Below are 24,743 nucleotides of genomic sequence, written 5' to 3'. Positions count from 1 at the left end.
CACACGGAGCTGAACAAAGGGAATTACACACTGACACATTTCAACGCCTATGGAGAGACTTTTGTCTGTGTGTGTGTGTGTGTGTGTGTGTGTGTGTGTGTGTCTGCAGGGTGCAAAAACAACACACACACACACACGCTCTCAGAGTCTACAGGCTTGAAATTAATTCAGAAAAAAAGCGAGTGAGAAGGAGGGATGAGGAGGTGGAGCGGTGGTGGTGAATGCATCGCTATCCTTGGAGCCTGCACGCGCGCGTGCACACATCATCGGGAGCGTCGCTGGGCTTGCGTGCGCGTCCTCGAGAAATAAAGAAAGGATCAGGAAGAAGGTGAGAGAGAGAGAGAGAGAGAGAGAGAGGTAAAGGCGCCGTCTTCTTCTTCTTCGCTCTCTGCTGCAGTGTCTGATTCTCCCTCCACCATCTTCATCAACATCATCATCCTCTTCTCCCTCCTCTCTGTCTGTCTGGCCCCCCCTTCTCCTCCTCCCCTCCTCCTCTTCCACCCCCTCCTCCTCCTCCTGTGAAGGCATGGCCAGATATCACAGCGACAAAAGAGAGAGACAGTGGTAGAGAGACCTTTTGAGAGAGAGAGAGAGAGTGAGAGTGAGGGAAGAAGGCTGCAGACTTTCAGACCTGAGAGGAAGAGGAGAGGAGGAAGAAGAGATAGAGGAGTCTCCATCTTCGCCATTTCAGTATGTTTTCCTTCTCTGAGGTTTCTCTCATTCTCGCTCTTTCTGCGGCTCCGGTTACGTTGAGCACACTGCTGTAATTTTCCTATAGTGTCACGCTCGCGTTGTTTCACAGCTCAGTTGTGTTGACAGTCCTCTTATTATTCCCGTTAGAGCGCGAGGCTGTGGAGTGTGTCTGTGCCGCTCTCCGTGCGCCTTCGCGGGGACATTGTCTCGCTGTGGCACCTCTGTAATCTCCCTGTAGTGAGTCAGTCATGCTTCTGTTGTTCCCATGATATTTTGCACATGTTTGTCATGTTGTGCGCTGTTTCTATGGTGCCGTGGCGCTTTGCCTCACTGTGCCTTTTGTCACGCGTTGTACTGACTTTAATATTCCTGTGATATTCCCATCGCAGCGCCACAGTGTGCTGTTTGAGCCGCTCAGCCTGTGGTGACCTTATGCCACCTCTTTGATTATGTTTATGCTCGTTGTCGTGCTCGTTTATGATTTCACTTTTATTGCTTAGAGATGTGAGTGAACAGACCCGGGGCTCCGTAACATCCCTGTAATATTTATGTAATGTTCCTACTGGGTGCCATGAAGCCTGTATTGTTCTGTATGGTGAGTGTATAGGATACCTCTGTAGGATATGATAATGTGGGTTGAGACCACTGTGTGTAATGTTGTTTATTCCTACTGGGTGACCAAGTGATCCTGTAATTTTCCTGTAATGATTCATGCAGAGCTGAAGTGAAGTCTGCGTTGACCTTTTGGAACCTTTAACATCTCTTTTTTCAATTTGACATGTTTGAACAATCTGCTTTTCCTCTCCATAAAATTAAGGTAAATTGCTCAAATCCTTAAGAGATTATTGACTTCTACGGTAAAAATAAAAAAGTAGTTACATTTTTAACACTTAAAGCAACTTAATGCTGCATTTTCGTTGTTAACTTTTAACAGCAGGCAAGAATGCAAAAAAGTCATACAATAACATAAAATACATGCTAAAATTGACTAATTTAGATTATGCGACAGCATCACATGAAACCTGGATTACTTTTAGACTTCATCATCCAACCCAACCATCAGTGGATTATATAGGAAAATCTGCCCTGGCTTATCTTCAGTCTGCTAGCAGTGCAGGAGCCTATGCTGAGGTTATTGTACATATTCATGTCGAACCCAGTGTGCAAATTAAAGTTGCTTAATTTTGAAAAAAGTGTTAGTACAGCCGTGGGAAATTACATCACTGAAACTCTTGAATAAGAACCACCTGATTTCCCTGCAGGGGGAAATTTTTGGGGGGATTGGAAGCTCCGAAGCAAAATCAGGGCATCTTTAACATTTATGACTCGTGTCTTTACTCAGATATTAACTCTTTTTGTTCTTCACCTAAAGTTTCAGGAACTTTCCCAGAATTAAGGTTCCTTCAGTGCATTTCCACACAAGGGTCAAATCCACAGGAAGATAAAGCAAATTAGCCTGCTGACACATCAAAGGTCTTTGCAAATCTGGACAGCAAAGCCAGTTCTTCATTGGTATGAACCCTCCCGTGCTTCCTGATTATCATCTGCTACAAACTACAAATAACAAAGAACCGGTATGCAGTTGAAAGTTTTCCCAAAAAACTGGGTGAATAAAATTGCTGTTAAAGGCGCTAACACAATCAGTCCATTCCCGACAGGTACAGTACACGTTTATGTTTCCCCTAGGACCAATTACTGGACCCCGAAGTAACCATGTGTTTCTTCTTAAGGTCCTCAAAATGCACATAGAACTTCTCAAGCAATAATATTTGTGCAGCTGTTTGGTGAAACAGAAAAAAGAAATATTATGATATAAAGTATTAACTTTATTGTTTCATTAAAATCAATATATATCCTTACAAGCTTCCTTCTTTTTCGTCTTGCATATCAGCAGCAGAGGTTTGCACACAAGAAGGTCCTGGACTTTGAATCTTCTGGAGGTCTTTGTGATTCTAAATTGGCCAAAGATGTTAAAAAGATAAAGAGTTGTGAGGTGAGCAAGGCTAGAAAAGTGCCTCACAAATGTCATTTCCACATGTATGAATGAATAATAAAAACTAAACTTGTAAAAGCCCCTGGGCCTAATTTTTCCTTTTTTAAAGGGTCCGTTTCTGTGCCGTCACATTAACGTGCAGAGTTCTTACCAGAAGTTCAACACCGGCCTCTGTAGGGAACCAACCCTGAGGGTGCAAATAAATACCCCCACTCCAGGGTACAAAGGCAGGTTGTTAATTAGGAAGTTCATAAGAAGGTTTTGTTGCCGTCATGAGCATCCGATCAGAATGCATTTAATTAATAAGCTATTAGATTATTATCCAGTGAACAAAGGTTTATTATCTGACTTAAAGTTAATTGCAGCCACGACGAGAAATATGAGAAAGATGCACACTGACTGCTAAATTGGAACCGCTGATGGTGTGAAGGTGAAAAAAGTGAGTGCCCTCAAATAAGGTGTGACAGGTGAATTCAATCAGGAAATGAGCAGGTGACAAAGGAACAGGAGAGCGAGTTAGTGATGAGGAAAGGATGCGAGGTGAAGAAAGTAAAGAAACATTAAAGCCTTTACTCAATTAGATAAATATAATATTCTACAAAAAAAACATGCACTAGCATAATGGAATGTAATTTAACAGATTATGTTTGTTTGTTCTTCTTCTGTAGTTTTCGTTGTTCTTATATGGATCTTATAGTTGGGGCTAAAGAAGCTAGAAATCTTCCCTGCAGCAGCACCTTAAAAAGTACTGCTCAATGTTGTTGTAACTACTGGGGAATCATTCTGGGGGTTAAATCAGTCTCACTGGAAATGGATTTAGACCTGGCTTCAGGTGGACTTGACCCTTGAAACTGGACAGGTGGCCTGCTGTCTGGACGTACAGTGTAGTCAGAGTCAGGGACAACATTCAAGCTTTTCCATGAATGAGTTCCGATTTAATGCAGGATTTCTTTAAACTGTCTGAGGTGTCCACCAGTGAATATAAAAGAGAGCTTTTGAGGTCAAAGGCAGGCCGTCTTAGCGTAGGATGAGTGTTTTCATAGACATCCTTTATATATAAAATATACTTTATTCCTTGTGTTTGTCTGGTCCCATTTAAAGCAGAAGCTCATAGTTTTGCATGGATAGCAAAGTGTCGAGACTGTAGTCTCGATCAGGCGTGAGGATTTTTGTCCAGTTTCCAGTGGCTTTATTCCCTAAATGTGTATTAAAAAAGAGAGACTCTCAGATGCTTCTATAGATGACGAAAGATTTTATAAATTTCATGTGAATGCGCTCTGCAAAGTAATGAAGTATTCTAGCTCAGGTGTTTGTTAAAGTTTATATTGTGCTTTTAAGTGAATCATTCGCTGCGTTAGCATCCGTTCCTGTGGAAGGTCCACCGCATGCTTTTTCTCCACTAACCGACCTTAAGTGGATTTAGGTTATAAAGCCCTCCAACAGCAAGTCGGCACACTATTCACGACAGTTTGTGACGATACGACTGTTTATGTCAAATATCAGGGAAACTCCACCTACTTATGAATTATGCGTCATTAGATTTTTGTGAAAAATGTCTTTGTTTTTAGATGATTTTGTGGCCTTTTTTAATGCATTTTTTGATTTTGTGTTTGAAGAGTGCTTTAAGTGTTGTTGCAGATGCTGAAAGTTGATAGTTTTCTAAAACTTGCTGCTGTCCTACCTGCTAATTTAGAGCGTGAGGTTGTGTAGGGTGAAAGGCCCAAAACTTTATTCACTTTTTCATCCTAAGACAGTATGCCTATGTCTGTATTCAGACATTTATGTCTATAGATGTCTGTATTTTCACCTTTTGTCATCATTACTGGGTGATCACAGTGTTCTTGGCTGAGCGAGCTTTGATCTTTGACCACGTCGCTGTTGTTTGTCGTATCGCTGTTGTCGGAGGGAATGAAGTGGACTTTAGTTCAGTGATGTCAAACTCGTGCTCCAACTCGGACAGACGGGAAATTTTCCGTCAAAAGGTTTAGGATCACGCTTCTCGTTGATCTCAGCATGTGGTTTTGCGTAAACGGTCTTCTTCTCTGCTGCGATGAAGAATGAGAAAAGACCTGACGAAATATAATCTTCCTGTCAGACCGGGTGTTGTGGCTCTGCATGAACCGTAGGAGATTTCTCTCCTGGCTGTTTTGCTGTGTAAACAAAGACACCAGGTGAACTCAGTTGAGAAGTAATGAAAGAAAAACTCCTTTATTTCCTGTCGGCTCTCTGCAGAGTCTGAGTCAGAGACAGGCCAGAGCCCGGCGATCGTTCATAACTGCAGAGGAAAATAAACCTGCCTCATCTCCGCAGCCCAGCACCACCTGTGTGTGACAGAGGATATTAAACACAGGTTCAGCTTACACTTGACCAGTCATAGCAGACTGCTGGTCACAGATAAATTCTCCATTCACACCTGTGGGTCTCTTCACATCACAGATAAAATCATTCCTGCTGCTGCTCTCCGTGCTCAACGAGCTGTTGTGTTTCAATTTGCAGCATTTGGGAAAGTTCAGCTCAGTTTCTTTACAGCCGGGATGAGGATGTCACTTTGAAGATCAGGCTGCCATTCACATTTGTTATGCTAAGCTTTTACTCAACAACTGACTTGCAAATCAGTGGTTGAATGCAGATTTACAGCAGTAAGGTGGGGGAAGTTGGAGGAATTTTGATTTTTGCAAACTACAGTTTACAACGTAGTGGTTTACACATTCATCTGACACATGAGAGATCTCGGGTTCAAGTCTTGGAGGAGACAAAAATGCCTGGGAGGGTTGTTTCGGTAAAAATCTGCCAAATCAAATATGTGGGTCCATCTGCTGTGGGATCCCCTCGTGAATAAGGGAGCAGCCAAAAGAAGTTTTAAACGATAGTTTGCAACATGAGAAAGTTTGGAACATTTCACCAAACAAACCAAAGCTATACTGGTTACCCAGACACGAAAGAGCTCAGTTATTTAAGAAACAAAGCATAATACTGTCACAAACTAATTTTTGGTAGTTATGACAACCAAAGGGAAACTTCCTGTGTTGGAAGTACCAAAAACTGCAATTCCTCTAATGGACACTTGAGGCTTCCTCCAGCAGCTCGTCAGTCTTCCTGACATCTAAATGTCCAACTTTAAAGCAGAAATAGACGAAAACTGTTCGGAGCTCCTCCTAGTTCCCCGTTCTTAACAGCTGAAACACCTCCTTCATTCATGTGTGTTTAGTTTATTAAGGCTTAATTTAGGGGCATGGATGCTGTAGCTTATTGGTGTATGGGCCTCACTTCCACTAATTTAAGTAAGTGAACTGCCGTGCAGGTAATTGTAATTGTAGCTGTTGCAAGTGAAATCCTGGGATTTAATTAGTCTGTCACTTAGTAATAATTAGCAGGCATTGTTGTATCGCTATGTCATTGTGAAGTTCGGAACTTCTTAAATCAACCCATTATATAATAAAAACTACAACTAATACCGGAACTAAAAAAAACAAAACAAAAAAGAACTTAAATGAGCTGAAATTTGATTTAAAACTAAAACTGCAGAATTCTTACAGTGGACGCTGCAGGTCAGCAGTCAGACTGCTCTCATTTTGGGAGTGTAAAATAATGCTGTTGTGTAGCAGCTAGTATGCCGTTGGTTATGGTATCAGTAAGATGGTGCAGTCAACCTGCAGTTTTTCAGTGTGAAGGATTACAGGGTGTGTTATAACCCAAACCATGATCTTTCTGCTTTGGCGCTGGTACAATTCCACCCAGAGACTTAAATTCCTATTGGGGTGGGGTCAGGAAAAGCATCCACAGAGCTACCAACTGTGGCAACTCCTTGTGGCAAAGGAGCAGCCGACAGTTGCTTTCTAGTAGCGACTGTGCAGGATTCAGCTGTCGAAAGCAGACATGAAGTCACGTTGCCTTGTGAAAATGTGATAGATGGCAGTACCACTTCGATCTCTGGGGTTCAAAACACTCTGCACCCACAGAGCTGATGAAGACTGGAGGAGAAGCTGAAATTAAATCTCAACAGGCCAAATGTTATAGCAAACTGTTCCCTGGTTATAAAGAACATCACATATCAGAATGTCGGTCGTCATGTCTGCAGACAGCTCAACAAATGAGGAAACACATGAGGTGGTCCAGGGGCAGCGCTTGATGTCATTTTAAGTGGGCCAAAATGGCTTTTCCTTCATAATGTAGGACATAGCGGCACAAAACATGACAAAATGAGCTCTTTTCTTCAAATTTCACTTCTTCTCTTATAGCCATCATGAAAGACTACGCATTCTTAACACATAGACATGCAGTGCCATTTCAGTAATGGTGTATGAACTGTAAACGAGTACAAAAATGACTTTAGCCAGCCTAAAACACCATCAACCCAAAAGATATGTTACAAGGAGCAACCCGATTGCTTTTATTGTTCTATCAGTGGCTCAAATAACGACACTGCTATCGCCATTTTACCTTTTTAGCCTTCGTTCATGTGGTGGATCTCTAAGTCATATCAACTTTGAGAAAAACTGGCCTAAACACAACCAGCAAGAGAAAGTGGGAATATAAGAATCAGCTAGTGGTAAAACCCAACATGTGATGCAAACTAAAGCCTCCTGGCTGGTGAACCTAACACTTCCAGCTCTCCAAAAACAGTTGTAGTATCTCTCCATGGCCAATATTTCTAGTTGGTGCACTAACACCAGAAGACGCCTTGTGTTTAACAAAGACAGAGGAAACATTATGTGATGCTCTGTGATTAGAACGCACTGGGTCTGTGCTGGAATTATAATTGACATCGTTCCCGGTTTCCAGAAAATTCCAGCTCAGGAAGAAAAGCACCTTACGAGACATTGGCGTGACACCGACATTTGCACGTTTACGTAACATCTGAACATCAGACAGTCTTTCTCTGTGATGTCACACTGTCAAGTCAGACCGACGCGACCTCGTCTGAACTGCCCGCCTGCATGTCTGTCCGTCCGTCTGTCTGTCTGCGGTTTATTAAATCTAAGCTGCTGCCAAGACTCCCATCAATCTGATTACCTCACTCTGATCAATGGAGGTCACACACACACACTCACACACGAACACACACGAACACACAGACACGATGCAGAAGGCTTCATCACAGTCTATTGTGGAGCCTCGAATGACTCATAGTGTAAAAATCACACACGCACACACACACTCTCTGGATAAGGACACACATTTTCGGTGATTCAGTGTGGGTAGATTCTGTTCTCCATGAAGAGTGTGTGTGTGTGTAAAATCATTCATGTTAGCAGACCGACAGCTGGTTTCTGTGGAGTCCGACTCAGAGCGTTGATTACTGGAAAACTTAGTAATATTTTTCCATCTTTTATGACCTCTGACCCCTGAAACATCTGTAATCCTATCTCACAGCTGGAGTCTGTCTGGCTGAAAAACTCAAATATCTTAATTGTTAGGCTTCCTTTCATAAAAAAGGTAAAAATGATTCAGAGAGTCACCTCAGATTCGGTTGGATGTTTTCTGTACCTTCACACACACACACACACACACACACACACACACACACACACACACACACACACACACACTAATTCAAGCAGGAGTAATGATTGTGGATCTCTGTAGCCACTCACGACCTGCTTTGTCTGCTTGTTACAGATCATTAAAGCTTCACACATTGACCGCATCCACTCATCATCCTGTCAGTCACTCAGCCCCGCCCCGCTGCTCTTTGCCACAGAGGTGAATGATGGGAGGTGGAGGAGTCGTTAGCGGCCAAATCTGTGTCTACATGATGAAAAATGACAATTCGATTGAGATTTGGCCACGTGAGCTGGTGTCTAACACATCGGTTTGTTGCTTTTAGAAGCAAAGTGTTGTTTTTGCTCCAGTAAACCTGCTGAAGGTTGGATAAGATTTCCTTACTTTTATTCATTTGTAATTTTTATTTACTTTAAACCTTTTGTCCTCTATTTAGTTTTTGTGGATGGGTTTCTTTGTTTCATTTGAGTGCTTGCTGTTCTAACAAATGTTTAGTTTCACTTCAGTTTGTAATAGTTTTAGTTTTTATATAATTTGCATAGTGTTTGTCAGACACGCCAGTTGTCAAATACCAGTCATGTAGACATCACAGCCTCAATAAACAGAAGCACCAAAACCTCCTCATGCTTGTTTTGTTGAAAGGCATCAGCCCAAACAGTTTTTTCTTCTTTATTTTTTTTAAATTTATAAGAATACTATATTTTTACATCTGAGTTTTATGTCAGTTAACAGAAACTTTTTTTTAAGGGTCCACCATCCCAACTTTGTCCAGCTCCTCCTAAGTAAAACAAACAAACAAACAAACAAACAAACACTATAATTTGACACTGAGTCACATTGTAATTAACTCTATGGAAATACCCGATCCAATACCAGTGTTTGATCAATAAGCCGAATTCCTCACTCTGTGGAAGAGACTGGGAATCATTCTCTGACGTTTAGGGCAAGGTTATTTTACTACAAGTACAACAATCGTTTTCCAAGAACAGGGCACCAGTTCAGCTCACTGGGTTAAATGGGCGACCCATACCTGGGTCCAAGTCTGCTTGGATACCATTTACTGAATGTCTTTCTTCCAGCTTTCCCCGTCTTGTCTCCGCTATCCTACCAAACAAAGACTAAAATGGTTGCAGTCATTGGAGCTCTTCAGTCGTGTTGACTTACTTAATCACAGTTTGTGTTTAAGCACAAAAAAATTGCAGACATACAAAGAGAAGCTGTTGGTGTAGCACAGCTGAAACGCCTCCAAACTGCTGCCACTTTGCTGTTAGGCTTCTCGATGATTTCTCTCTGTAGAAATCGCTGCATTGCTTCTGAGGTGCTGCAGTAAAAACACAGAACAGCATGAAAACTGAATTCGATAGATCGGGACATTGCCACAGATACTCAGCTCATCGGTGCATTGCAACCTATAGTGTAGTTTTATTGAACTACAATAACAGTAGATGTCACAATAAAATTCATTTTCACATATAAACAATTACAATAAACAAAGTTTATTTTTAGAAGTTTGGTCAGTCAGTCACCGTAATCAGGCAACTAACATGCGAGCAAGTTTGCATCATCGCTCTCTAGGCTCAGGTCAGTGCCAGTCTTTGATACTTTTTAGATAAAGTCATTAAACTACATTACACTCTGTAATGTGCAGTCTGTAATTACACTCTGTAATATAGTGTAATATCTCATATAGGGGCCATTATTTAAGCTGGTTCAGCTTTCATAGATTTGTTTCTGTCGCTGCAAGCCTCTTTGCAGCCCACATCAACTCCTCCATTTCATGCTACATTTGACTTATCTATGGTCACTGATGACTGCTCTCTCTTATTTGTTGGTCTTGGTCATGCCTTCCTCACTTTTTCATCTTTTCTTGTCTGAACACGTAAGTACTGGAAGTTTCAAAATAGAGCCAGGCTTTCAAATCCACCTTACTGCAGACAGAACTCCCGTCTTGCATCTTTTGGAGAGCAGTTCCTGCTCTAACATCCAAATTTGTGTTCATCAAAATTGACTTGATGCATGCTCAATCATCCAGGTAAGGAAGTCCCAAAAAGTTCATTCTGTTCATCTGGATGTAGGTGAAGAAGTCCCTTGGATGAGTGACGACTTGTTTCTCCCACTGAAAACAGTTCAGATGAACAGAATCAACTTTTTTGGGCATTAAAATGTTTAGCTTTGCTTCCTTTTTTATGTTCTGGAGTGTTCATTGTAAGAAGCACAAGTTACTGTACATGTTCTTTACACTCACGCTTATCTTGTTATTAAGAGCCAAAAAAAGCACAGTTCAAATGTGTACTTTGTTACTGGAAAACACAGCATAGAGTAATGATTCAGACTGACACTGCTGGACTGGGTTTGGAAGTAGTTTTGTTTCAGTAAAGTTGGAAGTTTAATGTCAGGGATCAAAACTTTGTGCTGAGCCTTAGCAGGAAGTAAGAGCCTTCCTTAATTCTTCCATATCCCTAAGTAAGCTTTAGAGAAGACTAAACCTCAAGTTATTTGAAAATGAAGATCCTGAATGTCCATCGAGCCAAATCCTTCCCGTTCAGTACATTACCCTGTGGAGTTTTTTCTGCATCCTTCAAGCCTCCTCCTCCACACGAACCTGAAAGAAATCGAGCTCATGTTACTGGAAAAAAATCCAGATATCGAGAAGCACGACTTGTTGCTCACAGTCATCCTGTTAAGGATTCATAGCATGTTAAGATGCTGACTTACATAAGAGTGCTGCGAGTTTCTTTGTGAGATGAAAGCAGGATTATAATATAGTGATCTGATGACTCACTGACACCCGTGAATTAATGTTGGCCTTTAGCCTTTTGGCATTTTACGACCTTCTGCTGTATCTCTTTTATCAGTTTTTCAGTTGTCTAACAGAAACAGACACATACCTGCATATCAGTGATTGACAACCGCTGCTGTATGGGATCATTTGAGGCCAAATTCAGCTTTTAAAACTGTGTCCGTGTGTGGATCTTCACAGTTATGAAGTGAATAATGTTTGACAGAAGCTGTTCCGAGGGCTGAGGAGGAGTTTTATCTCCTCTGAAGTGCTGACGTGACACCTCAGACCTGGTCATCTAACTGGAAGAAGGAGGAGGCCAGCGGGGTGTTTGTGTCCAGGCCTGAGGATATGAAACATGGCACTTCAGATTCCCACATTTACAGGAGGGCACATGGAGTGCAGCAGGGTTAATTATGGCCAGCACACCCTGCAGGAGAGTCAGGTCTTTGGCAAGCCCATGTGTGAAGTGGGCTCATGTATCCGTACATTTATGGAAAAAATTACGCCGAGGCAGAAAACTGCATTTATTTCCGAGCTGCACTTACCAAGAGCAAGCGTAACAGGCTTTTGTTCATATTTTGCGAGTTATAAAAGTGATTTTACTGAAAAAAAGTAGCTGGGAAATTATGAAAATAATAATGAGCTTCAGTCCTGTAAAAAGTCATTAAAATGACTCCACTGTGAACAGCAGCAGCAGAAAATGACTCTCACAGTATTTTTACTTCTTTTAAACTTAATTCTCCTGATTAGCCTCTCATACTTTTACTTAAATATCTCAAGAGCTCAACCTCACCTTGCAGCAGAGTGATTTTACGCTGTGATATTTGCCTCTCACGCGGCGCCGAACGCTTCTCGATCGACTCGAGAAGATCGTTTTTTGTTTGTTGTATTTCGCCGTTCGAGCTTTTGGATTCAGCTGTGACTGAACCCGCAGCTTCACAATGAGCTGCTGCTGCTCAGCCTCACTCTGTGATTGGTCAGAGGTTAATTGACGCGGCTAATCACCCGATCAGTCCAGTCTCCATGGAAACCAGAATGGAATGAGGGAGGTGATGAACGAGGAGTCGAGGCCTTCACACCAGGCTTAAATGCTGCAGCTTTTTTTTTTAATAGTGTCTGTTTACACCACAAACTGTACTGCAGTACTGTTTGTACACCAGTGTAACAGAGTGAGGGTCTGCTCTGTCCTTCGTATCAGCTGTCAGTCCTAATAGCATGAAAATATTTATCTCCAGCAGGCTGTGAGTGCAGAGGTTGAGTAAATGTGGTCGTCTTTTGTAGACACCACTTCAATATGAACTTAGCCAAAATTCAGAAAATACAATGGTTCAGGCGAATGAGCAGGTGGTTACGATGCAAATGAGAGCAGTGGATCTCTACTTGGCTTCTTGCTATCTTTCCTTTATTCCACTGTCTGTGTCAAAATCAAGACAAAATTCCTCAAAATAAACCTTAAAATAATAGAAATAGCATGGAGTGAAATACCTACACATAATGTAATCTGCTTATGCACAAGATGTTCTTTGACGTTAGCGTCCTAACGCATTGCCTGCTGATAGGAAATGATCCTGTTATTGCAGGTTTGTCAGACTCTGAGATCTTCTCGTTGGGACTTTTGTGTTCGCTGGCCTTTTCTCACTTCTTACAGAGTAACCCTGTTCGCTAACCGTTGCATCAGGGTACAGATGGTAAAGGAAAGCTTATGCATCCATGAGCCACAGAGAGCAGCTTGAACAAATGGCACTATCTGATGCCACAGGAATAATACGGACTGCAAATATAGCCCATTCCAATGCCTGGACGCCCTTTAGATAAGCAGAAGTTTTGGCATCTGCGCCTCGATGAACTGGAAACTCAATGCAGGGACACGACGGCCTCTTTTAACAAGCTACAAAATCCTCATTAGGAGGCTTGAAGTGTGGCGGTGGAGTAGGTTGCAAGTTCTTCACCTTCGACACCTCGGTTCCCGTCTCGTCGTTTTATTTTTCAGTCGCTTTGTTTTTTTCTCTTGATTTCACTCGCTGATATTTGAAAAAAATAAAAAAAGGGCTGGTCTCGCAAGTGAACTCGTTTTGGCGGATGTCCTGATTATCACAGGTTTAGACACAGAAATAAAAAGATTGTTACAATGAGTTAAGAAACTAATGTGAACACTGGCTTTATGGTACTTGATTATTATTGTTGTTAGACAACTTCTGGGACTGACTCTGACTCCGAGAGACACTGGCCATTATTTTTTATGCCTATGCAGGATTAATATGCTTTTAATTGCTGAGGACTGTCTTGCTGTGGACTACGACTGTATGGCTGCTCAATCAGGCTTTAAAATATGAAAAAAATAGAACAGTTCATTAAGATGTTCTGCAGAACTTTCATGCCAATCCATCAAACAGGTCCACTGATATTTTGGCAAGACCGTAAGTGGTCAAGCAGCTGCCATCGGCTCTAGACTCGCACGGCTCACATAAATAATATTTTATAGGTCACCAATAAAAGCAGTTTACATCTAGAATAATAAAAATATTCTGCCCTGATATGAAGACAAACACGAGGCAGCACTGCACCGCTCTCTCTCTGTTCATTTGTGCTGTTTGGTTTGTGCACTGCAGCATCACATCACACACCAGGTGTTTCTGTTTGTTGGGTTTGATAAAAGTTCTCTGCTGTAATAAAACACAGAGCTGCTGTCTGGCTCTGGCACAAACACACACCTCACCTGGCTGCCTGATCTGTGCGTGTGTGTGTGTGAGCTTGTTTGGACTCACAAACATTTGCCTGTGAGTGTTTGGATGTGTGCAGCAGATTCTCTGCTCCAGCCTGAAACTGGAGCAATTTTAGGGAGCGATGACAAATGATTTACAATCATTTTTAGGTATGAAAGTGGGTCCTCGGGTTGTTGAGTGATTTCCTGTCCGTCTGTCCATCCATCCATTTTCAGCTGCTTATCTGCAGTCGGGTCAAAGTGGCAGCAGACTAAGCAAATTAGTCCACACGTCCATCTTCCTGGCAATATCTTCCAGCTCCTCCTGGGTGATGTGGGCGGCGTTTCCAGGCCAGATGAGATAAATCATCTCTCCAGCGTGTTCGGGGTTGGTTCTGGAGTCTCCTACCAGTTGGTTGGGTCTGGAAATCCTCCAATGGAAGCCACCTAGGAGGCATCCTGAAACACGTAAATTGGCTCCTTTCTGTAGCTCCTCGCTGTGTGAGTCCAGCCACCCTGTGGAGGAAAATAATTTCAGCTGCTTGTACTTTCTGATCTTTCTTTCAGTCACTACTCAGAGCTCATGACCATAGCGGAGGACTGAAACATAGATCGAAAAGTTAAGCCCCTCCTTTGACATTTTTGAGCTTGAATTCCTTGTCTTCGGGTTGTTCTGTCGTTTTCTTTAATTGCTGGGAATTACTTTATACACTCTATGTGGAAGTAAGGGTGTCATTACAGCAGGATTTTTCCATTACTTGTATCAAAAATCCGTCAGCTTGGAGCAGAACCCTGGACTTCAAACATTTGGCTTCAAAGGTGGTCCCAACTTCAATTTTAAAGCACTTTTTTGTGGTACTGATTGATTTTCAGTCATACGCCAGGCATGTAAAACTCATCAGTTTTCAGCCCACTCCTGTGTACTTGAAGGGCCTCTATGGCTTCATTACACATACTACAGTTATTGTACAAAAACATCAGCTGATTCAGGTAACGTCACAGTCTCATTACCAGCTCAATCCAGGGTTTCCACCTGATCAGGGGTCTCTGGCTCCTCCCACCAGGGTGCTGAACAAATGCAGTTCATGTTATGGATACAGTAAACCACATGTTTCCTGCAGTACAAGGTTAGCATGCATACAACCCTCATAAATCTCTTTTGTGTGCATGCATGAATGCCACAACGTGACTGGTTCATGTGTTTCAAGGATCGGTTTTTGATTGGCTCGTTGGGGGACAGGCCATCTGTAAGTGCCATGCCTCTCCTTTTTAATGTCTATGACATTGCACCCCATGGTGTCTTGATATAGAAAGTAAATGATTTGATGGTGCTTGCTCCGCCTCCTTCATGATGTTCTTACATTGTATTGAACTTTGGCACAGTTTTGCTAAAAAAATAAGCCCGTCACAGATATAGTTATTAAGTGCTGCGATGGCTTTGACCTACAGGGCAATCTGCAGCCACCATTTCTTTTTAATGTGGTAACTTTAGATTGTTTTCAGGCAAAAAAAATAGTGTAACAAAAATGAGAACACCGGTACATAATGTACATTTCTGCTGTAACCCAAAAGTGCGTGAAACTCGAATGAATTTGTGTGCATTTGCAAGACTGTGTGTGTGTGTGAGGGTACACGCTTTATATTGAAGTGTGTTCCTCAGTATAGGGGAGCTCTGCATCATATTGTACCAGACAGGCAGAGTGCTGGACTGAATACTAAGCAGCAGGAAGCTCCTCTTCACACAGCGCCAATCCAGCCATATAGGACACAGTGACACATACACTCGCTGGCTGAGAGCTTCTATTTCTTTCCATTTTTCACTTCACTAATTCAGGTTGGTCTTTCATAGCAAAATTAATGAACATCTAAGAGGAGCACCGTATTATTACACGGTAATTACTACTCCATAGCTTAATATTGCTTATTATTAGACAACCAAACACATATGTTTGTATGCTCTTCTTGCAGGGGTTTCATGAACATTATGCATTTTCTAGCTAATAACCTTATTAAAACCACAAAATAGTGAAATGATGAAACTTTTTGTTCCAAAAAGGCTGCTGTTTTAAAATAATATACATTAGCAAACCTACAGTGTATCCCATGAAAACAACACACTCTTCCTTCCAGCTGAGTCTTTTCAAATGCCGTGTGACTTTCAGAAGTTTCTAAGAAAATGCAGCAAGTTCCTCATTTTCTAATGTAATTTTCCAACTTGGTGTCATTGTAAATGTTCCTATTTATACCATAGCTCTCAAAAAATACATTTCTAATGATTTCAAAAATGCCCTTCTTTTTGAAAATGTTTTTCCTCACTCACAAACGTCTATAACAGCCTTTCTTTCTCCATAATTTTACTCTCTTCACCAAAAATGATGCTATATGAAAAAATCCTGACTGAAATTTTTGAAAATTATCCAACAACATATCAGAATTTCCCCATTTTCCCAGGAAGTCTTTAATATTATCTCTTCTCTCCAAAAATATGATAAAATATAACTAAAAAAATCACAATTCAAATTAATTTTCAAAATGCTGTTCACCAAAATCTGTTTTCTTTCCAAACACAGTCTGTTCTGACTCCAGAATATACTGCAGTATACTCAAAATCTCCCTAATTTTTAGAAATGCTCTCACTTTTCAGAAATAAGAATAATTTATAATAAGTTAACTTTCTTCTTTTCCCCCTTTCCTAAAATGTTTTTTAAATGTTCTGATTTTTTTCAGAATTAAAAATCAGTTTCTACAAAATCTCCTCAATTCGTTGTTTTCAAAAATATTTTTCTTCTCCCTGTTATAAAGAAGTCCTTCATAAGTGTCCTCACTCAACAGAAGGCTTCTCTTATTTCAATAAGTCCTCTTTCCAACAAAATTTTCATTATCCTTGACTTATAACAATGCCCTTCCCCTTAAAACAAAAAAAAAGACCAAAACAAATTTTAGTTTCCCAAAATTTGACATTTTGTCTCATTCTTTTCTTATTTACCAAAACATGTTCTCAATTAAAAATACAAAAATATTACAACTTTCCTCACATATTTTAAAGTCTCGTCATAGTTTAGCATGTCCTTAATTTCTAAAAAAGCTCACACTTTCCACTTAATGTCTTTCATTCATGTCAATGCCAAAATGTCTTTAATTCCTCTTTTTACAGTATTTCTTTCATTCTTCTCGTTATAAAGACTTGCTGTTTAACAAGTCCAGATGTCCTCCCTTTTTCAATAATGTTTTCCTTTTCCCCAAAAAAATCACTGACTTCCCCTTCCTCTTATTATTCTATTTCACAAAAGTATTGTTATTTTGTCCCAGTTTTCCTCACTTTTCAAAACTACTTGTTATTTCCCCCTTCATTCTGTCTAAGAATATACCTCTACACAAATCTCCTCACTTTCCAGAAATGTCCTCGCAATCCTGAAAGTCCCCGTGTCCAAAACCTGAGCGCGTTCCTCAGAAAGACAAAGAGAACCAGAAAGAGGACGCAGCCTATAGAAATGCACATTCATAAAGACACAGTAGTGAGGTTAGCGCACCCTCTGCACGCGCTCAAACTCACATTAGTGTGCGCACATTAAGCGTGCAGCCCACTCAGTCGTATAGTTTCCAGGGAGGTGGAGGAATTTTTTTTTTTCGGCTCAGCTCTTCACAGCAGAGGGAGGGAAGACTGTGTTTGATGTAGGGCGCGTTGGAGCGCGCTCAGTGAAGTGGCGGCCTTAGATGCACCCAGCCTCGGTATGCTGTGGAAACATAATGGGAGCTGGTTGAGAGTTCAGGCGAGGCTGTCCAGAATTTACATTTATATTAAGGCTGCAAACCCCCCCGAGCTGCACTGCAGCCGAGGAGAGACACGCACTCGGAGCTGCTGTGTTCACGTCTTCATGATCAAACTGTTGTTTCACTCTTGTTTCGCTCCGTCTTATGTTGCTCTTTGCATTGAAAACCTCGCAGCAAGATTCTGTGGAGATTTTTGGGGGGCTCATTTCAGCCCAAGATGTGGTTTTTGCGTTGCTTAAAATGTCGAAAAGATGCAGTGCGTTGGTTCGGTTGGGATTTTACTGATCTCAGCGCTGCATTAATGGTTTTTTAACATTGCATCATATTTCACAGAAGAAGCACATTATGAGAATCTTAAACAGTGCCCTAAATCACTCCCAGTTTCATTTATCATAGTGTGTGCTATAGTCACACTATACTTTCTCTGGCATCTAAGTGGCCCTCAACAATTCCCACAGTGGACAAGTTAGTGTTGATGGCATGCACTCAGCTTTCTACTACCTATTTAAAAATGCAGTACATCATATAAGAGATTTCTTCCTTCGGCTGCTCCCTTTGAGGATCTCCAGAGCAGACCATCAGCCTTCATCTCACCCTGTCACACCAACCTCTGTATGTCCTCCTTCACTACGTCCATGGGTCTTCTCTGTGGTGCTCCTCACAACAAAATAAGATCATTAAAAGGTTTATGGCAAAGAACATCACCTAAAATGAATCTATTCTGATATTTAACTATATTTAACAATATACCTGTGCAATCATTGACCTGCTATGATGCACATGAAGATGAAACTAATGAGGAGAGGTAGTAGTTTTGTTACATAAAGGTTTAAAGGGTTCAATTTAATGGATTCAGACCAGATGAAATCTACTCGATTGGTAATAACAAGCATATTTTTCTTAATAATTAATAATTTCAATTCAATTTTATTTATTCAGCATGAAATCACAGCAACAGTCACCTCAAGGTGCTTTATAATCTAAGGTAGACCCTACAATAATACATACAGAGGAAAACCCAACAATCATATGACCCTCTATGAGCAAGCACTTTGGCGACAGTGAGAAGGAAAAACTCCCTTTTACCAGGAAGAAACCTCCGGCAGAACCAGGCTCAGGGAGGTGCGGCCATCTGCTGCGACCGTTTGAGGAGAGAGAAGGAAGACATGATAGAAGACATGCTGTGGAAAAGAGACAGAGATTATTAACAAGTATGATTCAGTGCAGAGAGGTCTATTAACAGATAGTGACTGAAGAAGAAATACTCAGTGCATCATGGGAATCCCATTATTCCCATTATTTCAATAAAACTATAAAAAATATATATATTTCAGTTGCATTTTACTTAAAATGTTTTTGCTTCAAGAATATTTTTATTCAGTGTGGAACAGGAAGTGGAAACAAGGGGGGCAAGCAAAAGTACCACATGTTCAAAACAGAGGGAGACAAAGTATATAAACATCAGAAACATGAGAAGGAATAACAAATCAAAACAGTGACCAAATTTGGTTTTACTGTCAAACCCTAACAGAATATATTTACTGTGAAAGTGTAAAAATAAAAAATAAATCTGTGGGTTAGTGTAGGACTTGAAACGTGATCTCTGGTGTGATCGATCTAATTATTCTTGCCTCTTGCCTCCGAAACGTGGAGTTTTGAGCCCTGCAAACTCTCAGCTTCGTCTACATGTGCAAAACTCAACAGATGTCGACGCGGCCTGATGAGAAATGTGTTGATGGGAAGGAATTCAAGCCTCGAAAACACATAAATACCACGACTGTTTCAGGAACACAAATGTCTGCCTGCAGACGCCGATGCCGACGTGTGCAAAGTCATTAGGAGAAGACCTTTCGTGCGCAGTTTCAAAGTGCTTTTCTTCTGCGGTAAAAACGGGGAGGCTCTGACCCTCTTTTAAAGGTGATCGATGTCGAGGCGTGGGGGAGTTTTGGGTTTTTGTTACTTGCTGACTAAAATGCTGCTTGTGCTCAGATGCTCCTTAGGAGTCATAGTTTTGTTATGCTTTTACATAGACTTGCACCTTTTTTAATCAAACGTGAAGGGAGATGCTCTTCTTTTATGCTGATAATTCAGTCAGGTATGTCTTTGAAGCGCGTTATCCTTCCAGGGGTAAGATTTCTGTGTAGATGGCCTTATTATCCATAATTTGCAGGTCATGCTACGGGTTTCTGAAATGTGTTTAGCAGTGACTTTCAAGGACCTCTCATGAGAAACACCTAATTGACTGGATGAATTAAATCTCACATTTGTAAATATCAGTGAAATGTTTAGACTGTATTTGGCACCAGTCTCTCAAGTCTTGAAATGTCATTAGGCTTCATAATTATACATTTCACAGAGACAATGAAGTTCGCCACCTTTCCGCACACAGTGTCTCGCTAAAGGAAACTACCTCAGAGCAAACAGCTGCAGACAACAAACTGGCAGCAGAACTGAGAAAGTGTTTTTTTTTTTTGCAGATCATGACTCTGGAAGATGGTGTCTGAGATTTGAATTTGAAGTCTAAAGCTACAGAACCAACAGCAGATACAGAGGTGCCACACTGAGCTACAGCCAGGTATCGTCACAACTCACTGGTGTTTCTATTCTTTTTGGCTCAAAGTATGGTGGTGGTTGCATTTTTATAGTTGATTTGTTCTGATCCTGGGACTAAAACCTCAAAAATTCTAATTCCAGCTGCAACCTGATGATAATCTCTGCAATTAAACCCTTTTTTGTGCACAAACTCTGGACAGTTTCAAGAGAGTCAGGTCAGGTGGGCTTTCCCTCACCTAGTATTCAGCAGGAAACAGGGAGCTCCAGAGCTAACGGGTTACAGACTGACTGATTAGTAAGTCTACAGGGGGTGTATGGTTGTAATGGCTTCAGTAGTCCATATAAAGAGTTGTTCAGAGTGGTTTCCAAGTGGTGGTTTAAGTGGTTTTATATCAGCCACATGAGAACAAAGAACCTAAACCGAAATCTTAAGATAGAGTAATGCATTAAATCCTTGCTGTAGTCGGTGATATCATTATTTGCAAACTTGTGCACTGGTGTGTTTGGGTTCCTCTGCAATCATAAGAAAAACTAAGCTGAACAACAGCTGAAACACAGGAAGGAGAGAAGAAATCAGGGCCGATTGAGTCTAAATGTTCAGCAGATGGTCACACCGCTGCACTATTACATTTTCTTTCAGGAGGTTTGGTCTTTGTGGTAGTTAATATACCTTAATGTGTTTACACAGACAGACCTATTAGGATTCTTGGGGTGCAGGCCAGGCTACAGTTTAGGCTGGGGTATGGAGCGACGCCGTAGCCTTTATCGCAGGTTTAATGCAGAACTATAAATCACGCATTCAGCTGTTTTACTGCAGAACTGTCTATATAAATTAAATATTACTTTAACATATCCACATTAGCTTTTTGTTTGCACTATTTAGTCTAAACAGTATCTGTCAGAGCTTCTGGAAACGTGGCTTTCCCGCTTGTAATTAATGACTTTGATGCTGATGTGAATGCTGCAAATGGGAATTAAAGTCCTCATGTCTCCAAGGACAGCTTAAAGCAGAGGTGGCACAGTGCCTCACGGAAATATGAACACAACTACTTCTGCCACTGCAGTTTCAGAAAGCTAACTTGTTTTCCCTCTGCAGATGGAGGTGAATGCAGTTGAAAAACGCCATCGAACACGATCCAAAGGAGTCAGAGGTATGTGTCTGTCCATCTGCCTGTCAGGTTTTACAAGGGTTTTTTTTTTTTGCCAGCGTGGCTCAAGATCGCTGAATGAATCACCATCCATTAGGAAAAAGCCAAATTAGACATCTAATATGTTAGCTGCTCCTGTCCCAAAACTTTTATTCACACAAATTTGAATGTAACAAATCTTTCAACATCTGTTCCTTGTGAAAAGCCTCCATGTCAAAGTGTCCCTGTGCAAGGTATTGAAATCCAAATTGCCTGTGATGCATCCATTGGAGTGTGATTGTGTGCATGATAAAGGACATATAATAAAGAGATGTATGAATGCATGTGTGTGTGTGTAAGCGGGTCAATGTGGCTTGTACCTTAGAAAGATCTCTAAGGGCTCAGTTAAGGTAGAAAAGCACAATGACGCCTGAAAGCAGGACCCAACCTGTTAACCTCTGCACACAGGATTAGGTTTAAATATCATTTTTAGCGTGGGTCGCTTGAAAAGCCTAAGTGACTCTATTATAAGGTTTCTCTTATAATCCTCGGTGACCTGTTGCATTATAAACGGTGAAGGTAAGTTTGTCTACAAGAGTAAAATTAGAAGATACCTTTCTAGTGATGTCCAGTTAGTAAATGTGGAAATTTTAACATATTTTACAGGTTGTATTTCTGCCTCCACTTCATGCTAACAACAGTGGGATCATCTGAAGCACAATTACAGTGGATGTGTTTATTATTGTTGGCTCGTGACTGTTGAAAGCGTTAACATTAATCTTTGTTGTTGTGTCCCTGTCTGCAGCCGCCGTGGAAGCAGTAACACAGGAGTTATTCAGGTAGGTAAACCTCTGCTGATCTCGTGCATCCATCACTGTACTGCTCTATTTTTTCCTTCTTTTTTTTTATTGCATTTTGGCTTTGTATTGAGGCAGCTAGCATTCATCAAAGAAAATATTACTGAGAGACTTTTCCTGTATAATCAGTTATATGTCATTTCGATCCATCATCTCGCAGTTCTTATTCTCAGGCCCACCACGTCTGCTGCTGGGGTCCAGCCTGTGAAATACAGGAATCGGCCTGATGCAGTGCACCAGATTTTTGAGCCTGAGCTGAGCTCGAAGGCGATAAATAAATACCGTCGGTCGCGTGTTAATTTGTCCAACGCTGTGTATTACACGAACAGCTAATTTAAATTAAATGCAGCCAGTAATTCATTAAATTTTGATGACTGACTAGAGAGAATCAGCAGCAGCTCCTGACAGTGAGTGCTGAATACCACTGCTACCTATATGTGTGTGTGTAAATGTGTGTGTGTGAGAAGGGCAGGTTTCTGCTTCACTTAATCTCATTTAGTAAAACTGACAAATATTGGTGTGTGCAGCAGATTATGGTCGAACCCGGTTTGATCCAGGTCAGCGCTTTACTGTAAACAACATGTCTTGCCTGTGCCGTGTGAGCCCGGAGCGAAGGAGCAGAAAACTCGGCGTGATTCACCCGGAATTTAAATCTGATGGGTGCTGGTGAGGGCCAGACATGGACAGGGCAAAGTCAGCAGTAAATCGTGGAAATGATTCACAGAGTAAATACTGCAAAATATTATAAGAACATCATGACCAATCACTTAAATGTGTTCGTCGGTTTTATTTTTTCATCACAGTCGCTGACTAATCTGACTAATCTTCGGGGATAAACATGTACGAATAAATTTGTCATTGCGGTGTGATGCGGCAGATTTGAGGGGGGGGGGGGCAAGTGAAATTAAAATTCTACCATGACTTAATTTAAATTGCTAAATAAATACATCACATCTGTCAGCTCAGTGGGAATCAGAGCTGCAGCTAATGCTGCACCACAGCGATGAATTTTAACTTTAGCTGCAGTAATTTCTGGGATGACTAATGAGTACAGCTAATGGTGGACATTTACAGTTCCCTGCGGATGGTGTTTTGGTGGCCCCCTTGAACTCTCTTCTGGTGTAACCATTGGGCTGCAATTTCAGCTTGTACCCAGGAAATGTCAACATTTGATGAGCACTCTGTGGGGACAAACTCTCGTCTAAATCCCGGTGTGCCTGATGTGTTTCTGGCTGCAGAAAACAAAAGGAAAAAAGCAAAAGTCATACCTGATTGTAATCTAGCTGTTATCCCCTTCAAGGTTGTCTCCTTTTGCAGTCCATTTCTGAGCCGAGAACATGTGCTTCCACGACGTGATTTGGATTTCCTTGTGTACATAAAAATGACCTTTAATTTTAAATTTAAGTTTGGGGAAGAGGACAAAGGGTGCATAACGTCACATGACCCTGACCTGATGTGTCGGATCAGTTTTGGTGTTTCTTATGCAAATTTCTTAACTTTGTTAGCGTTTTTTTGCATTAACTCAGATCACGCTCCTATTCTCATCTTAGAATGATGAAGCATAACTGAAATTTAAATAGGCAATGTCACACCTCTTATTCAGGTGTTTTCAGCCCCTTTGCCACACAGGTATAAAATCAAGAATCCAGCCACAGTCTGCGTTTACCAACTGTGAGAGAATGTGTGGTTGAAGTCGAGGGTGGTGCTTTAACATTACGCCAGCTCAATGTTTCATGATCAACTGATTTCTGTGTTATTAGCAAGTGGAAGCATTGCTGTGGCAACTCAGCTACAAAGCTGCAGATAATGTAAAGTTCCAGTGCAGGATTGGGGAGCGCCAACCTGCACAGAGCCTAAAAGTCACCAACGCTCTGCTGACTGAACAACTGCAGAGCTCTGAACCTCCTCTGCCATTAACATCAGCACAAATACTGTGTGCCGGGAGCTCTGTGGCCGAGCAGTTCCCTTGAGAAGAGCCTGCCAAACAGAAGAAGGCTGAATTGGATTGAGGAGATGAGCTGACTGAACTGACAGGATACGTAAAGTACAACTACAAGATAAAGAAGAATAGTTTTGAGGTATGAATCATGCATACTCCAAGAAAAGTATGGAGCTAGTATAACGAGTCCCCTTTATTTAATATTATAATGCACGACTGGATGTTTGGTGGAAAAAAAAACAGATTGGGTGAACATTTTTCTGTTTGTGTGTCTGCTTATCTGTGACATACTGATAGATGATAGGAGTGGGAAAGCAGTCATTTTCAGTCAACTTCAATCAGTGGATTTGAATAATTGCAAACAATAATCAGAGAAACAGAAGATCAGAGGCTGCAGATTTAAAGAAAGCCGTTGTATCGCGTCACATGACTGTGTCTAAACTTTAGCTCCGGGAGGTTTAGCACACAGCAAGCCTTTCAGTCTCACAATGAATCTAAAAAATGCTCTTCAGATGAGAGCGACTTGAAACTGTTTCAATAGTACTGGATGTCACTGTGCTGACATCAGTAAGACTGATTATTGCACTGTGATCGGGAGAATAATGCTGAAGTCAAAGGCATATTCAGCTGCTGTGGAAACAAGTGGAAATATCTCACCACAAAACAGAAACAACATTTTGTAAATTCAAACTCGGGCTCGTTAAGGTTAAGGTCTAAAGCGCTGATGCTTTAAAAAAAAAAAAAGTTTTACCATGTGTGTTTGGCTCTAACCACACACACACACACACACACACACACACACACACACACACACACACACACACA

At 41.2% G+C, this 24,743-nt stretch overlaps 1 protein-coding gene and 1 long non-coding RNA gene across 11 annotated transcripts in view; one reads left to right on the top strand and one right to left on the bottom strand.

Moving 5' to 3' along the window:
• The first annotated feature begins 202 nt into the window (after window positions 1-202).
• The window catches only part of myt1la (myelin transcription factor 1-like, a), an 87,743-nt gene continuing 63,202 nt past the window's right edge, over window positions 203-24,743 (top strand). For 3 of the 10 annotated variants that reach the window (XM_019346280.2, XM_019346278.2, XM_013272282.3), the window contains exons 1-4: window positions 354-690; window positions 19,920-20,017; window positions 21,092-21,146; window positions 21,928-21,961. In XM_019346280.2, coding sequence (XP_019201825.1) covers window positions 21,092-21,146; window positions 21,928-21,961 — 89 coding nt within the window. In that variant the 5' untranslated portion in view covers window positions 354-690; window positions 19,920-20,017. Of the gene's footprint in view, window positions 329-352; window positions 691-840; window positions 931-19,919; window positions 20,018-21,091; window positions 21,147-21,927; window positions 21,962-24,743 lie in introns of those variants that run through there. The other 7 variants (XM_019346282.2, XM_019346279.2, XM_019346283.2 and 4 more) reach the window with 5 other exon arrangements.
• On the bottom strand, window positions 8,310-11,940 carry LOC112842404 (uncharacterized). The gene is made up of 3 exons (XR_003214157.1): window positions 11,764-11,940; window positions 10,743-11,310; window positions 8,310-9,509 (listed from the first exon to the last, which is right to left on the bottom strand). It is a non-coding gene; the product is annotated as an uncharacterized LOC112842404 (long non-coding RNA).

The sequence above is a fragment of the Oreochromis niloticus genome, linkage group LG15, assembly GCF_001858045.2.
Source record: "Oreochromis niloticus isolate F11D_XX linkage group LG15, O_niloticus_UMD_NMBU, whole genome shotgun sequence".
Classification (NCBI taxonomy): Eukaryota; Metazoa; Chordata; class Actinopteri; order Cichliformes; family Cichlidae; genus Oreochromis; species Oreochromis niloticus.
This window is presented reverse-complemented; position numbering and strand designations above follow the sequence as displayed.